Source organism: Chaetodon auriga, chromosome 5 (genome assembly GCF_051107435.1).
Source record: "Chaetodon auriga isolate fChaAug3 chromosome 5, fChaAug3.hap1, whole genome shotgun sequence".
In the NCBI taxonomy this organism is placed as follows: domain Eukaryota; kingdom Metazoa; phylum Chordata; class Actinopteri; order Chaetodontiformes; family Chaetodontidae; genus Chaetodon; species Chaetodon auriga.
In genome coordinates this window covers 18252253-18267571 of record NC_135078.1, presented here as the reverse complement: position 1 = coordinate 18267571, position 15319 = coordinate 18252253, and the positions used below count along the sequence as shown (strand labels likewise).

The window sequence follows — 15319 nt, the reverse complement described above, 5'->3', positions numbered from 1 at the left end:
GAAACCCAACAACGCAGCACTTTTATCAAGATGTTTTTCCAGCTAGTTCTGCAGTCTCCATCTCAGCGCTCTAATACCTCTGTGTGCTTGCTATTTTTGACTAGCCCTCCCGTTTGTGGATCAAGTCGAGCATTTAGTGTGGGAGAAAATGACAGGAAATGTCAGGCCCGGTTAACAATAAATTTCCCTGAATACATGTGAGCTGAGCTGGGAAAAAACTACACTGGGCTGGGCTGGGCTGGGCTAATCTTAAGGGACTTCTAACGAACCACAAAAACAACACGCACACCAACCAATGCATCTGCACACCACGTCACATTTTATGCATTTTAAATGAACTCATGCACATTGTGTGTGTAAGCACGTGTGTGTGTGTTTATGTGTATATGTAAAGAAATGAAAATACAAAAAACAAAAAAAAAACAAAAACACAAAAAGTAAACAAATGCACTCGTATCTTTAAACCATCACCACCACCAATACTCACCATATCCAGGAGTGCCTTCGAAAAGGAAAATGGCTGAGGTGCATCATGGACCTGTCACTGGGAACACCTGGACACTGTCCAGGCTTCATAACGAAGCTTTGTCAGGACTGATCCCCTGCCTGTTAACCTTTCACCTTTTCTATCTGACTAGCTATCTATCTACAGACACTGTCCCACAGTATCCGCAGGCCCCAGCACAACATGTACTGTCCCATTCTGCTGTCCACTGTTGAGATGCGCCCATTCAGACTGGTCTTCCAGTAAAAAGTCCTTTCTGAACTTCCAACTTCTCTGCTTTGGTCCTAATGCATCACTGCAAAAAAGTGCTGGATTACATCCAACAAAGCAATCTTAAAAATCAAACTACACAGCACCATAAAATCCACTGAGTTCCAGAAGAGAAATAAAAATCCCAATAAATGAAATAATGAAAAAAGAAACTGGAAGCAGGCTTAAGCCCAGTGTGAAGTGTCTTTAAGCAAGAGAGTCTCGGCAGTACAAGCTCGCAGACGGCCACCCGGCAGGACCAGCTACGCTCTCCGGCCGCTGCTCTTTTTTCCGTGGGATTCTTCCGGCAAAGGTTTGGAAATTACTGTCCCACATCCACATGGTGAACCGGTTCAGGGACTCATTCCTCCGGAAAACATTCCTTTTCCTGACAGTCACCGACGCCGGTTAGAGAGGCAGCGGTAGTCACACCAGCATGACAGAGCATGTTACACACAGAGTCACTCACACACTAACATTCGCTTTCATCCTCTCAGCTTTGCCCCCTTTGTCTCTCTTACTTTGCGTCTCCCTCTCTATTCTGCTCTTTCACAACCTCCCAGGGAGGGAAGTGAGGAAATGGGGAGAGAGAGAGAGAGAGAGAAAAAAAAGAAAACAACAACACTGAAGCGTCTCTCCAGAATCTCCCCTTCTCTCAGCCTCGCTCTCGCTCGTCTCACTCTCCCTCCTCCTCCCTCCTTGCTCCAGTCAGTGGGATGTCCTGACCCTGTGTAAGAGGTGTGCCTGCTCCTTCAGTATCCAGTCAGCTAAACCTATTGATCCTCTTACCACATGCTGCTCCACTTCATTCAGAGAGGAACAAGTCTGCACATGTGCAATTTGCATACACACAGGAGTGCACCTATTCACACAGAAAGCCTCTACTGTACAAAGTAATATGGCCAACGTGTTGACAGAAGTAATTCCCCTCATTTCCTCCCCTTAAATCCATCTTCCGCTGTGCTTTTCTTTTCTTGAGTAATGTGTGTTTGTCTCTATTATAGCCCTCCTTCGTCACAACAACGCAAGTCCTGTCAGCTTGTTTTTTGTTTTTGCAACTCTAAGCACACCCTCCGTCTGTCTCTCGTGTCTGCATGCATGCCACTGAACCATGAAATTTCAAACCACACAACAAATGCCATCTTATTTTTCTCTGCACGTGTGTGCTTTGTGCGTGTGTGTGTGTATGTGTGACATGCAGTTTGTGTGCGTGTGTTGCCGTGAAAGCACGCAGGGGGCATTTCAAGACATGTTTGTTTCAAGAAACTTGTTATACAGGATGTCATTGCCCTTACTGCAGTATAATGCATTCCTCTGCTCTTACACCAGCGGCTTTGGGCTCCAGATGGAGTCTGTAATCCCGCCTATAAGCCAAACAACAATCTAAAAGAGTAAATGTTATACTGGCTTTTATATCTATTCAATTATTAAGATAACAAGATAAATCACGGCTAATCTACAAATTCGTCAAATTCATTGCTATTCACGGAGCAAGTCATCTGCAGAGTCTGCATTTGTGTGAGTTACTTTGCGTGTTCATATGAATTTGCGCATATGTGGTGTTGGCACGGAAGTTACGAGTCGAGGTTGGGGTTAGCACACTCAGGTTGCGTCTGTGTGTGTGTTTTGCATTAAATGCCATAGCTGTGGCTAAGCTCCAGTTGCTGCGGTCTGAAAAACAGGATCCAGCACTGCTTCTTACACACATCCTGCCCAACACACACGTCAGCACCCTCTCAACTCCTGCCAAAAGTCAAACCACCTCACAGCCTCTGTAAGCCTGCACCTTCAGCCACAACAGCCACTCTTGAATAGGGCGGAGGAGCGCTGAATGTTGAGGAATCTGCTTGCAGGAAAATGAAGACAGAAATCTAGCTCTCTGGGGAGATGTGGGTACAATTGTAGCTTGCGTGTAGATGGGCGAGGTTGACAGTTTAGGCAACGACAGGGAAACAAAAATTCAATTTAAGGGGCTTTAAAGGTTAAACAAGGGAGCAGCTAGAAAAGCACCGAAGCACCTGTTATTCATTATGTACACATATAAGAATAAAAAAACCCCCTCTCCATCTGTCTCTCAGATTCACTCTTAAAACAAGACAGACATCTCGTGTACAAATGGAAACTGGGGCCAGCACTCTAATAATAGAATATACTCTGTATGTCCCTGTCCGTATGTGTCTGCATGGTATTGCATAATCTTAGCCCCTGCTTTGGGGGCTGTTGGCCCCTGCGCTACTCAACACTAGTGAGCTGTCACGACTCATCCTGCAACCTGAAAGAGAGAGACTGGAGGAAAAAATAAAGAGTGTAAAGGCAGAAAAAATAAATATGAAAAGCAGGAGCGGGGGTGACAGCTAAAGAGAGAGTCACAGATGTAGAGAGGAGGTAGGGTAGAGGCTTGAGGTGAACGTACACGTCAGCATCTTTAGAACAACAAGGGAAACGGTGCGGCTTTTCTCATCATTTTGCAGCAGTGACAGAACCTTGAAACAACAATATGTGCTTGACAGAAAGCTGACACAATAACACATTACAGCCATAAAGAATTGGCACAGTATTAACCCATCATCATCTGTGACCCCTGCTTCTAAGCAGAGCAATGCATTTTCCATCTACGAAATATCACATCATATTTGAGTCAGCAGGCCGTTTCCATTACATTAGTGGTACGACATGGCTCTCTGTAACTGGCATCAGGGGGAAAGCGGCTGGATTACAAAGTGGAACAAGTACATATTGATTTCACGTGTACTGACGTTTGGCAAAGTACTTTTCTTCATTTATCTGCAGATCAATATCCAGAGAAGGCGAGCTGAACAACCTCTACAAGCACACCGTATAGCTGGTCCAACAGCATGGCCTGCCAGCGGCATGACTGCTTTAGCTCCAGGTGTTTAACAAAACAAAACAGACATGTTGTAATTCTTCAGGTCATACAAACTGAACAGGAATGTAAGGTAAGCTTTGCAACGAGAAAATCAATCTTAGAACTGTTTTGTATTTTAACGCTTAATCACATAATGGAATTGCTGTGTAGCCAAATGACATTTCTATGCAACATTTGGCATTTAGCAAATTAAAAGGAACATCAGGCATTTGGTGGTGAAGCCACTCAATCATCATATTGATATAAAAATCTGACATACTTTATATTTAAATCAGAAGGCAAATCCCTCTAGAGATTGAGAGAAAACGGGGCCCTCATGCACGTTGTGCTCCTTTGAGGTAGGCCAGCTGTCCATCACTCTGTGTGTCGCTGTGGAAATGCCTTGGGCCCGGTCCTCCTCCTTGCCATTCGCAGATGGTTATGCAGTGGCATTTGAGCAAAGGTTAACTCATTCCCCCTTCGAATCAGATATTTGTAATTAGATTCCCACATCTAATGGGGACATGGAGGCTTCAAGGGCCATTTGTAGAATGTGAAGAATGTTTAAGTGCCCAAAAAATTGCTCACTTGTGGAGTGGAGAGCGTTTTTCGACTCTTTGATTGTAAGGCAGACCAAAAGACAGAAGGGAGGGGCTTGATTTATTAGAAAAATGTGCAGGATAACAACAAAGCAGAAGCTGTGGTGAGTGGTGAAAGAGTACAGTACAGTAATACTGTGTAATGTTCTGTCCATGGCACGTCTCACTACTCAGTTATTTCACTTTTAAGAGGATGAAAACTAGAATGTATATATTGTATTTTGCATTCATCAGCAAAGATTATCCTTGAATGTGTTTGATTTAAGCTCTTGAATATGTTTTATGCATTTATCTACAGCCTAGCTTTACGTATTGTAGCTCACTATTTACCACAGGAGCACCCAATATTATGGCTGTGCTCCGGTTTCTTGGCTTCACTCACAGTGTAAGTACACTGTATGTGATAGTAAGTATTAAAACAAGAGAGTTGAAAATGAAACATTCCTCTGTACACCTTAGTGATCTAATTAGGCATATAACACACTGAAATGCTGTAAAATATACATCCATCCATTTTCTGCCACTTATCCAGGGGCTGTATTCCAACCGTTTTCCAGCAGGGAACCATGACCCCACACTTGGAGGTACTGACCCAACTGCTTCACAATTCGACTGGGGGCCAGCAGTTCTCCTACCCTGCTGAACAGCCTGAGCCAAGGCCTGCTTTCCCTTCCTGAGCTTCATCGAGACCAATCGAAAGTCCTTCTCCATAGCCTCTCTGAATCCTTAATCTCGTTCTTCTTCCTTCCTTACGCTGCCATGTTGACAGGCATCATGTCCCCAATCTCCCCTGATACATGAGAAATTATTGCAGAGCCGGGCATTTAACACCTCCCAGACATGGGCCTCAGTCAGATGTTTCCATTTCACCCAGTACTACATGTTTGGGTTTACCAGGTCTGTGTGACAGCCTCCACCACCATCTGATCCAACTCACCAACAGGCAGTGATCTGAGAGCTCTGCTCCTCTCTTCACCCGAGTGTCCGAAACCTGCAAGGCCACAGATCTGATGATATGAGCATTAAGTCAATTATCAATCGTTGGTCACCAAGGACACTTTTGAATCACCCCATACTCAAACACAGAGTTTGTTATGTTCAATCCATGACTAGCTCAGGAGTTCCTAGGCAACAATGAACCCGACCCCAATGCCTACCCCTGTGGGCCCAAACAGTGGTGTTTCCCTGTTGTTCCTTGTTGAAGGCCCGTCCATGAGATGCTCAGCAGCGAGCAGACAGGAGACTAAATCATTCCTCATTTATAAATCTGTTCAATCAGATGGTTAAAAGCATCATCAATCTCTGGTTAAAAAACATTGTAAATGGTGATATGTATTTTGACTGCATTATGAGGCTGTTTTTCCGAGAGCAGGTACAGATGGGAGCGCACTGAAATATCAGTGGTCCATAACCTGAGGCAATCTCTACTACAACACCATCTGGTGAGGATGGGTCTCACTAACAGTTGGTGCAATCAACTTTGCTCTTCCCTCTGATACCTTCATTATCCCATTACGTTGACAGAGAAAACATCACTTTCACTATCTTCAAATGCCAATACTGAAATCACCAGGATGCATTGCAAATGCCATGTTGTGTACACTATTATAAACACATACTGTAATTTGTTACTGGAAACAAGAGTTTAAAGACAAATGTACACTTTACAGTATAGCATTTTCAGGAGCCTTTTACAGGGGACATTATCATTTACTACTTGCTACAGAAGTCACTAAAACGTAAAAGTAAACCTGTGTACCTGTAGATTTTTAAACGGCATAAACTCCGGTAAAAGGTGAACTGTGGATCACGAAAAACATCAACCTCCTTGTTGTACATGTGAGTAAGATATGTAGGAATTTATTGTTGACTCTGGTATTTCCCCTTTGACGTCACAAATTGCAGAGGCGTGTTCACACAAGTGATTTAAAGACTATTGAGAAACCACAGAAACTGGCAGTCAAATGGAAGACAAAACATCTTAATTATTAATAATATTCATGCTTTTACAATTAGCTGTATTTAACAATATTCATCACTCTAATTAGGTACCTATAGCAGACAACACAGCTGTCTCTGTGTTTTTTTACATATGCTGCAGGTTGACCTTTTCAATGCATCTGCTTCCAGCAAAGCACTAATTAAGACTTGCAGAGCTGCAAGATTTATTGCAGGTTTTGGTATTTGCCACTTGACGTCTCAAAATACAGAGGTGTGTCTGCAGAAGTGACAAACATGGAGAAACCACATATTACAGATTCTTTGTTTTGAACTTTGTGCTTTTGATCTGATCTGTTACCATCAGAGCAAAAATAGGACTGATCAGATGCAGCAGTGCACACTGGCACGCTCGTTGTTGTAATATTTTAGTACCGACCAGTCAGTTGGTGGTATTGCACCAGCTTTAAAATCCAAGGCTCATTAACGTCACCAGCAATCACCTTTCTGCACTGCTGCCATAGTGACAAATATGCTCAAAGGTGGCAGCTCTTTATTTCTGTTGCTCAGTGACAGATGTAGCCAGCTCATGGGAACTAACTGCTATGAGATTTCTTCTTTTAATAATTTCACCATTGTTGGACAGTTGCATTGCAAACATTTTTGAAGACATGGTGTATATTTGCTTTACAAAAATGATATTAGCACTGTATATATGCTTTTAATGCACGTAGCTTGTTGACCTTTTCTAATCCACTAGTTTTTAATAAAACACAAATTAAGAGTCTGCAAGACCTGAGAGGTTGGTGACTAGATGACATTCTGACACATCATATCAGGGACACCATAGCTTGAGTAAAAGCTGCAATCCATCTTGCTTTACCTGTCCCTTTGCAATAAATACTGCTTTTCATGCTGCCATCATTACTGTTGTGCTTCCACTGCTGTCTGCTATGAAAAAGGCCATTAAAAGCTAGAGGACATGATTTTGGTCTCTGGTGAACACTCACAGGTACATGCTTTCTAATAGTGAAAACTGGTGTCATACTCAGTCTCACCATCGCAGCTACCTGTTTCTCAATCTCTGTAACCCTGCGGTGTAGATCTACAGTTTACTCCCACTCTTACACCCTAAATGTTTGTATCTATCCCATCCAACACTCTCCACACCTCCATTCCCAGCCATGGTGTCGGCTCTGTTGCTCAACCCCTCCAAAAATAGACTTTTCCTGCATTGCACCAACGTTGTGTCACTGTTGCAGCCAAGGCGCTCCACTGGCTCCCCCTGCACTGGCTGACTAGTCTGAGCCTTAATCACAGCACTGGATGGGCTAAGTGTGTATCTGGGTGTGATTAGCAATTCCTCAGAGGGATGATATGACCCAATGATGACCTCCGGTGATATGCTAATTACTGTAGGCTCAGGGAAAAACACATGTCCGCTGTTACACTGAATGAATGAATAAGAATTTAACTTAGATCCTGTTCAGTGTGGTTTGTTTTTAGGCGGTGCATGTACTTTATTATCAGCAGTTGAGAAAAATCCATAAACGGATCCTCTCATTGAAATGCTAAACACTATTTCAGGTTGCATCCAGCCATCTATTGTAGGTTTTAGCTTGTTTAATGTGAAACTGAGGCTCACAGTAATCTCCCACCTTCCCTGCTGTGTTTCATTTATCTATCATGTTATAACTTAAACACATTTGATTTCCCATAACAGTGAAAGTGTATTCAGAATGTTTTTTTTTTTTTTTACTGCTTTAAATGTACAAGACAGGCACTCAAAAATGGATTTTGACAGACAGCCCTCACAAGAGGAGCCAGTCTTTGTTTTATTATGTATAAAGCATAATTATGAGACAAACTGTCAGACACTTTGTCATGGCATGTGAAAAAAATGCTGAATATGTGGGGCTATTTTATGCATGTCAGTAAGAATTGTATAGATTATGTGTTGAATAGAAAATATCTTTAATCAATGAGATAACATGCTCCTGATATTATGCTACATGCCTGCTGATTTAAAAAAAAAAAAAAAAGCTTTTAAAGAGAAAAAGAGATGCAGTAAACAGTCTGTGGAATTACCTGAAATTTACATAACTGGAGGCTCCTGATCCTCCACGCTTGCATTCACTTTGGTATCTACAAGCGATCAAGGATAACTAAACAAGACTGTGAGTCAACAGTCATTTGAGTGGCTCTGTGAGGCTGCACTTTGCCACTGCAGTGCTTTGAGCTAAATGCTAACATCAGCATGCTAACATGCTCACAATGATGGTGCAAACATGTTGATGCTTAGCAGGCATGTGAGAGGATGTGAGTGCCTGTATCAAATCACATCATCACAATTTTTAATTTCACTAAAAGCCACAAATATCAACCTCATGAAGGCGCTAGAAGAGAAGTCAGAGGACCACCAAAGTCATTAGCTTTTATCATCTTGAAACCATAAATGTCCGTACAAAATTTTGTGTCAATACATCCAATTGCTGTCGAGATATTTCAGTCTGGACCAACCGACAGACTGACCCCAGGAGCCACGCTGCTAGCATTGGCTAAAACAAGTTAGAGAGAAGAAGGAGGGGAACAAAACAAAACAAAATATTCGGGCTTTGAATGAACAAGGAATGTGAATGAGAGGAAGAGCTACTTTGAGGAAAATTCTTTGCAAGGCTTTTCTCGCTCATGTTTTCCTGCAACTGCCCTAAATTCCATTAAAGAGCATGAATTATGAAGGAGCAGTATGCAGGAAAGAGCATTGTGGGGGACTTGTGTGACATTAAACTGTTAAAGTAATGACAGGTTAGGAGCAGGGTTGCAGGCTGTAAAATTATCTTACTCTGAAAATGGCTCAGTCTGTAACATTCTGACTGCAAACTGTGGAGGAAACCACCAAACTGTCACACAGAACAGCACACGCCCTTCCAAATACTTGCACAACGGGCTCATATTTTAGTTTACATGCACAGTGATAAAACACAAGCAAAGGGGCAATGTGAAACAAAACTAGTAAAAATGCACAATAAAAAAATGCCACGTTTATTAGGCGTCAACTGCTGGGTTACAAGGCTTGAGAGAGAATCTAAGGGGAAGAGCAGCTGTTTTTACAAATTTAACGTGATTCAAAGTGATACACAATATGGCCAGTGTGAGCGCAGACACATCAAAAAGTGTGCAACAAAACCACAAGGGTGCACATTCATCAAAGCACAAAGTAAAAAAAACTTTCCAGCAGCAGAATAAATGGAGGATAAAACGTGCAATACAAATGTGCTGCATCTCCATTACGTGAATAACAAGCTCTTATAACACAGAAACGACGGGTTACACTGAGTTATTTTCAGTTTCTCCTCTTATACTTCCTCATTTGTACACACAGCAGATTCATAAACAGAATACAGCATGTGGGCAGCCGACCTAAACAAATTTGTCATGGATGTCTTTGTATTTCTGGCTTCCATTTAAAAAGCTGTACAATAATGCAGTTTAAAGTGTGATTCATCTGAAAGCCTGCAAAACTGATGAGTTATTGTGTAATTGGACTTGAAAAATGACTTTCCTTATCAGAAGTGAGCTTGTCATTACAATACTGTTCTGCAGATCTGATATTCAGATAACACATTTTGGAGCTTGGAACGTTTAATTATGAATAAATTCTCAACCTGTGGGACAAACTGATTTCCCAGAGCTCACATGTTGACAGTGCTGAGAAAAAGAAAGAAGATGAATTCCTTCATCTTCAACAATAATAAATTTGCTCAAATATCTTGTGCTTCCCTCAAACATACTGAACTGTTTTGGTTTTTTTTTTTAAGTCCAAAAAAGCCTTTTTAAGTTAGTAAATAAATTGATGCTGGTACCATTAGATAGTGTTATTTTCCAGTAATAGTCCACTGTGGACATATTCAACCTAAAAGACGATTTTAAAATGCAGGTAATGCTACTTTAAGATAATGAAAAGTGAAACATAATGAAAGGTTTAAAGAACTTTCCGCAGGACGGTTAACCACTGGCAGTTTGTGGTCACAAAGCTTGGGAACAAAATGTTGACAATTTTCTTACTTGGTGGCTCAAAGTGACCATTTGTGAATATCACTTATAAACTGACTGTCAAGTCAAAAAGTTAATTACGATCACATGACCTTTTTTGATGGTATTCAGATTACTGTTACCTGTGTGACCTGTCATGTACAACCCCAACTCCAAAAAAGTTGAGACGCTGTGTAAAATATGAATAAAACAGAATGCGATCTGATCCTTTTTGACCTCATCAGCTTCACAGATTGTTTGTAAATATCTGCTTATTCTGAATTTGGTGCAGCAACACGTTTCACACAAGTTGGGACAGGAGCAGCAAAACACAAGGAAAGTTGTGGAATGCCTCAAAAACACCTGTTTGGATCATTCCACAGGTAAACAGGTTCATTGGTAACAGGTGATAGGATCATGACTGTGTATGAAAGGGACATCCTGGAAAGGCTCAGTCGATCACGAGCGAGGATGGAGCGAGGTTCACCACGTTGTGAAAAGTACACAGGCTCAGGAACACTTTGTAAAAGCGAAGCGTAGTCCATTTGCACATGACTGTATTCTGTTTTTATTCACATTTTACAGTGTCCCAACTTCTTTGGACTCAGGGTTTTATTTCTCTCTGAATAACATGGTGATAACAGCCTTCTGTGTTTGCTTCTTGGCTAGATGTGACGGAGAGGCTGAGGACCAGGTCTCGCCACCCTTGTCTGCTGTCATGGCTCTCATGACATTTAAAAGTCAAACTTTCACCCAACCCCTCCCTGCTTTCATCCACACCTCACCATCACCAAATGAAACCTGTCAGCCTCCTCGAAACCCCGGGCAGGAGGGTGCTGGCTTCATGGCTTCAAGTTAGACACAGCCGAGGAGAGGAAGAGACAAAGAACCAGAGAAAACATCATATATTGTTATTGTACACTAAGCCCTTATAAAAAAAAAGAAGGAACATTAAGTGGAGACTATTCCAGTAAATGTTTTACAAAATGCAGTGTTGTACAACTGCAGGTGAGATGGGAGGAGAAATGGAGTTTTAAGATGTGTGAAGATTCTGTGAAAGTCAGCGTGGGGTTTGACGTGAGACCTGATCTACACCTTGTTACATTTGTGTGAAATCTGTTTGAGGTTGGTGCAGGTTTAGGTTAACAGGATGAACAATTACGACATCCTCCGCTGAACTGAAAGCAGCTCATTCAGCTTCACACACTCTCCACAGTCTGTCTATGCTGCTTAATGGTTCTCAAATGCAAACAGATGTACAGTCCAGCAGACACAGCCGTGAGCTTTCAGTTTTGCATATGTGAACTTGTGGCGGAAAAGATGCAAATATGAATGACTGTGTGTGCGTTTGTTGTGCTCGCATGTTTGTATCAGGACATGCCTTCCTATACATCTCTGTGTGTTTGATACAGCCCAGGTTCCAACAGTCCGGCAAGTCCAGAACCATTACCTGCAACTCTTTTAGACATGAGATCAAAGGAAGAACCCTACTGCTTTACTGGAAACTATAAACCATCTGGGGATCGTATTTGTTGAAAACAGTCACAGAAATTTGACTTCTGAGGAAACTTGAACAGCGGGGAGGAACACTGAGCAAAAATATCCACCATTCAACTGAGGATCCTCGTCACTAGCAGGTATTCACCCGACTGAAGAGACTGCTGAGGGAAATTCCGCCCTCAGATATGTTATATAAAGCCCCCTCATGTTCAGTGCATTTGAGGAATTATTTCATAATGAAGTAATGTACCCACTCTCTCACAACCTCCATCATCAGCTGCAGTAGATGATCGTTTTTGACTGTGAGTGATGGGGTCTGAGCTGTACATGAACACTACATTTTGAATAGTTTTGGTTATTTCATGAGAATGGGGCAGGGTTCACATACTTAAGAGCACCGGGTAGGATTTAGGGGAGTCAAAATGTGATGACAGTGGGATCGTTTGCTTTTGGTGACACTAGCCACATTTCCACAATACTTCAAAACGCGTATTTGAGCACATTTTGTAGTATCTCACAAGAAAAGATTGATGGAAAACGGAAATTTGGAGAAAACTTTCCTCTTTGCCGAAATTCGATTAAAAATTTGTAATACATCTAGATGGAAGATGAGCTACAGTGGCTGCTGTCAATCAAATGTGATCAAACCACACCCACATAGTCCTGATGAAGCAGATGGGTTTTTAAACGTTAATTAGTAATAACTAAAGATGTTTATCAGGGGTTTTAATCAATAAAAACCTGGGACCATGGCACACAATATGACAGTCCTGTAGGTGCACAAGAAATAAGCGCTGTGCATTGTCTACTGTGCATCTCCAACAACAAGACCAGAAGGTTTCAGGGTGGATTTTTCCACTACATGAGGATACTGCCAGCTGCAGGTGTGCTGTCCTCTACGTGACCCTACACAGTGACCTGTACTGTCAAAAAGCCATACAAATATTCAGTTTCCCCACAGAGATCAGCAAAGTATCACGTTACTGCTATTTAAAATTGTCCACAAAGGTAATGGGTGTACCAGGCTCACAAGCACCTGCTGCCACTGACTGTAAAGCAGCTGCTTCTCATGTCTCATGTCTCGCGTCATGTGCAGTGCATCTTTTGTCCAAGCCTGGTGCAGACATCATTAGTCAGCCGTTTTGTGATCATTGTGTGAAAGGAGAGAATTGATGAGGCTGATGCATTTTAATCTTTTTTGGGGAGGATTAATTAATCAAATCTAAATCCAGTCATATCAAAAAAAAAAATGAGGTGATAAGGTGTTAAGTAGATTTGTAGAGTGCAGATTACAGAAATCTATAAAAATTATTGCAGGGATACATTATTATACTCTTTTTTCCCTAAATATTGCAAATTCACTCTCTCCCTAGTACCTCCTCTACATAACCCTCTCTGTTTTCTTTATAAGACAGGTAATAACTCCCCGGTGTATATAACTGAATTCTCTTACAAGTGACTGGTATAAAGGGAGTACTCATAAAAAAATCTTGTTTCCTCCAACTGTGACTCCAGCTGTGTCACATGGAGGTGTGCTGCAGAGAATGAGTGGGTGGGGATGGGTGCACGGATGCATAGACGGAGAGAATACAGCTACACTACAAGCAAGGCACAGACAGAAAGAGACAAAGTGAGCAAAGCAGAGACAAAAACCAAAATGAGAGAACAAACAGAATACTGATTGGACCTCTACAAGTTGCTGTCCGCTGCATTGTGACACACGGATTCAAGCCCAGCATCAGCACAAAAAATCCCCTAAATCCCACCCAAAAACAACACCACGGCTCCAGAAATTGCTCCGCTCTGCATAGATACACAAAAACAAAAAAAGTAGAGAAGGATGAGGAGAGAAAGAGAGAGAGAGAGAGAGTGAGAGAAAGGGCAATAGTGTGAGAACAGCATAGTTACATAACGGATAGAAGCAGCATGGGAGCTACCAAAGGGGAGCTCCTGGGCTTCTGCAAGTCGCAGAATGACGCATTGCCCTTACACACACACTCACACAGATTCACACACACACACACACCACCCTCAATGCAGCAAATGGCACACATTCACATTGATGTGCTCCATACAAGATAGGCCACTCCCACACATTCATCATATTCTAGCCAACGACAGCAGAAGTGACGATACATTCACAACAACACTCCCGAGCAGCAGCAGAGCAGAAATGCAATATGTACCATCAATTTAATCCACAAACTATTTTAAGAGTCTGGTGAAATGATGAGAACTGATTTTTGGTGTTCCCTACCGACAAAAACAAGAAAGCTTTTTCTTTATGCGTCTGTATGCAGTGTTGGGTGTCCGGTGCTGCAGAGATGAGTGGCTGCTGGGACAAACTTGGACCTTTTTTGTGAATATTTAGTTGTAAATTTCACTATCAGCGAAGAAAGTCCATATCAGCTTCCACATTTACCCGTGGTAACACACATTTAAAAAAAAAAAAAGTTAGTTCCAAGCACTGATGCATTTGTAAAGAATTGGTATGCGACGCTCCTCCTTACTAGAATTTATGGAAGGCTATGGATTGCAGCAGTAACACGAGGGTTTGGAACAACAGCAGTGCAATTTTCCATCAATCAGAAATGCATCAGAGCAGATATAATGTTATGTTTTTTATAGTCTATCTAAAGGAAGAGTGCTAAAATGATACTAATAGCCAAATCTTTTACAACGCCATCTCTCTGGCTTTCTCTCGAGTTGTCACTAAACATAAAACATGGCTCTCTAGCAATCAATCTACTTTGGAAGCTATTTTTACACCAAGACACACACACACACACACACACACACACACACACACACACACACACACACACACACAACCCTGAGCTGAGGCAGAATCAATTGATGAGCTACGAGGAAAGCAACTTGCATTCCTCCCATCTGGGAGTGTAGAAGCGGGCTGCTGCACAGCGCTTTGCACTAAACACAGGAAATCAATATCCTGCAAGTTAATGAGATAGACCCCCTAACCTCAGCATCTGATTAGATAAACAGATTAGCAGCAAAACACAACACCACCATTAGGTGAAAGCAGTGCAGACACATACTGCTCATGCCAGTCCCATCATACAGACTGGCAACCTTGCAGTTGGTGATAAAAATAAGATGAGATTTTATGATGTGGCTGCTGCTACGTGCAGACAGATAATTCACTATGTGTTTTTACTATCATTCATCACTATCATGTCTAAAGGATTCCTGCTCAGAGCTATGGAAGACGAAGTTATTAAGTACGTTCACAATATTGAAAGTATTCACTTCAGGCCCACAAAACCAAAGAATCAATGATTGCGTTACCTTTCGAGGAATCTCGTGTTCAGATAAAATCTCGGCTGTTTTGTTACTTACCTAGAAAGAGAAAGGAGATGGAGGGAGGCAGAGGGATGGAGGGGGTGAAGGGGGGAGACAGAGAGAGACAGAAGTTATCAGGACAATCTATTGACTGCAGTGAGATGTAATTTGTGCTTAAACAAGCATCGGGGCACATTGTGTATGACTCCTGAAAGCCCTTCTCCCCCCCCGCTGCTTAGTGGAGACACACACATACACACATATATACAGTATATACATACACACACCAGAGTAATGAGAAAGGCTGGGAGTGTATATCAATACACC

At 42.0% G+C, this 15319-nt stretch overlaps 1 protein-coding gene across 4 annotated transcripts in view; it reads right to left on the bottom strand.

Moving 5' to 3' along the window:
• The window catches only part of pde4d (phosphodiesterase 4D, cAMP-specific), a 148295-nt gene that overhangs the window by 50996 nt on the left and 81980 nt on the right, over nt 1-15319 (bottom strand). The window contains exon 1 of one of the 4 annotated variants that reach the window (XM_076731922.1): nt 488-697. The exons of the other annotated variants lie outside the window; for them this stretch is intronic. Within the exon in view, the coding sequence (XP_076588037.1) occupies nt 488-576 (89 nt within the window). The 5' untranslated portion in view covers nt 577-697. Of the gene's footprint in view, nt 1-487; nt 698-15319 lie in introns of those variants that run through there. 4 annotated transcript variants of the gene reach the window in all.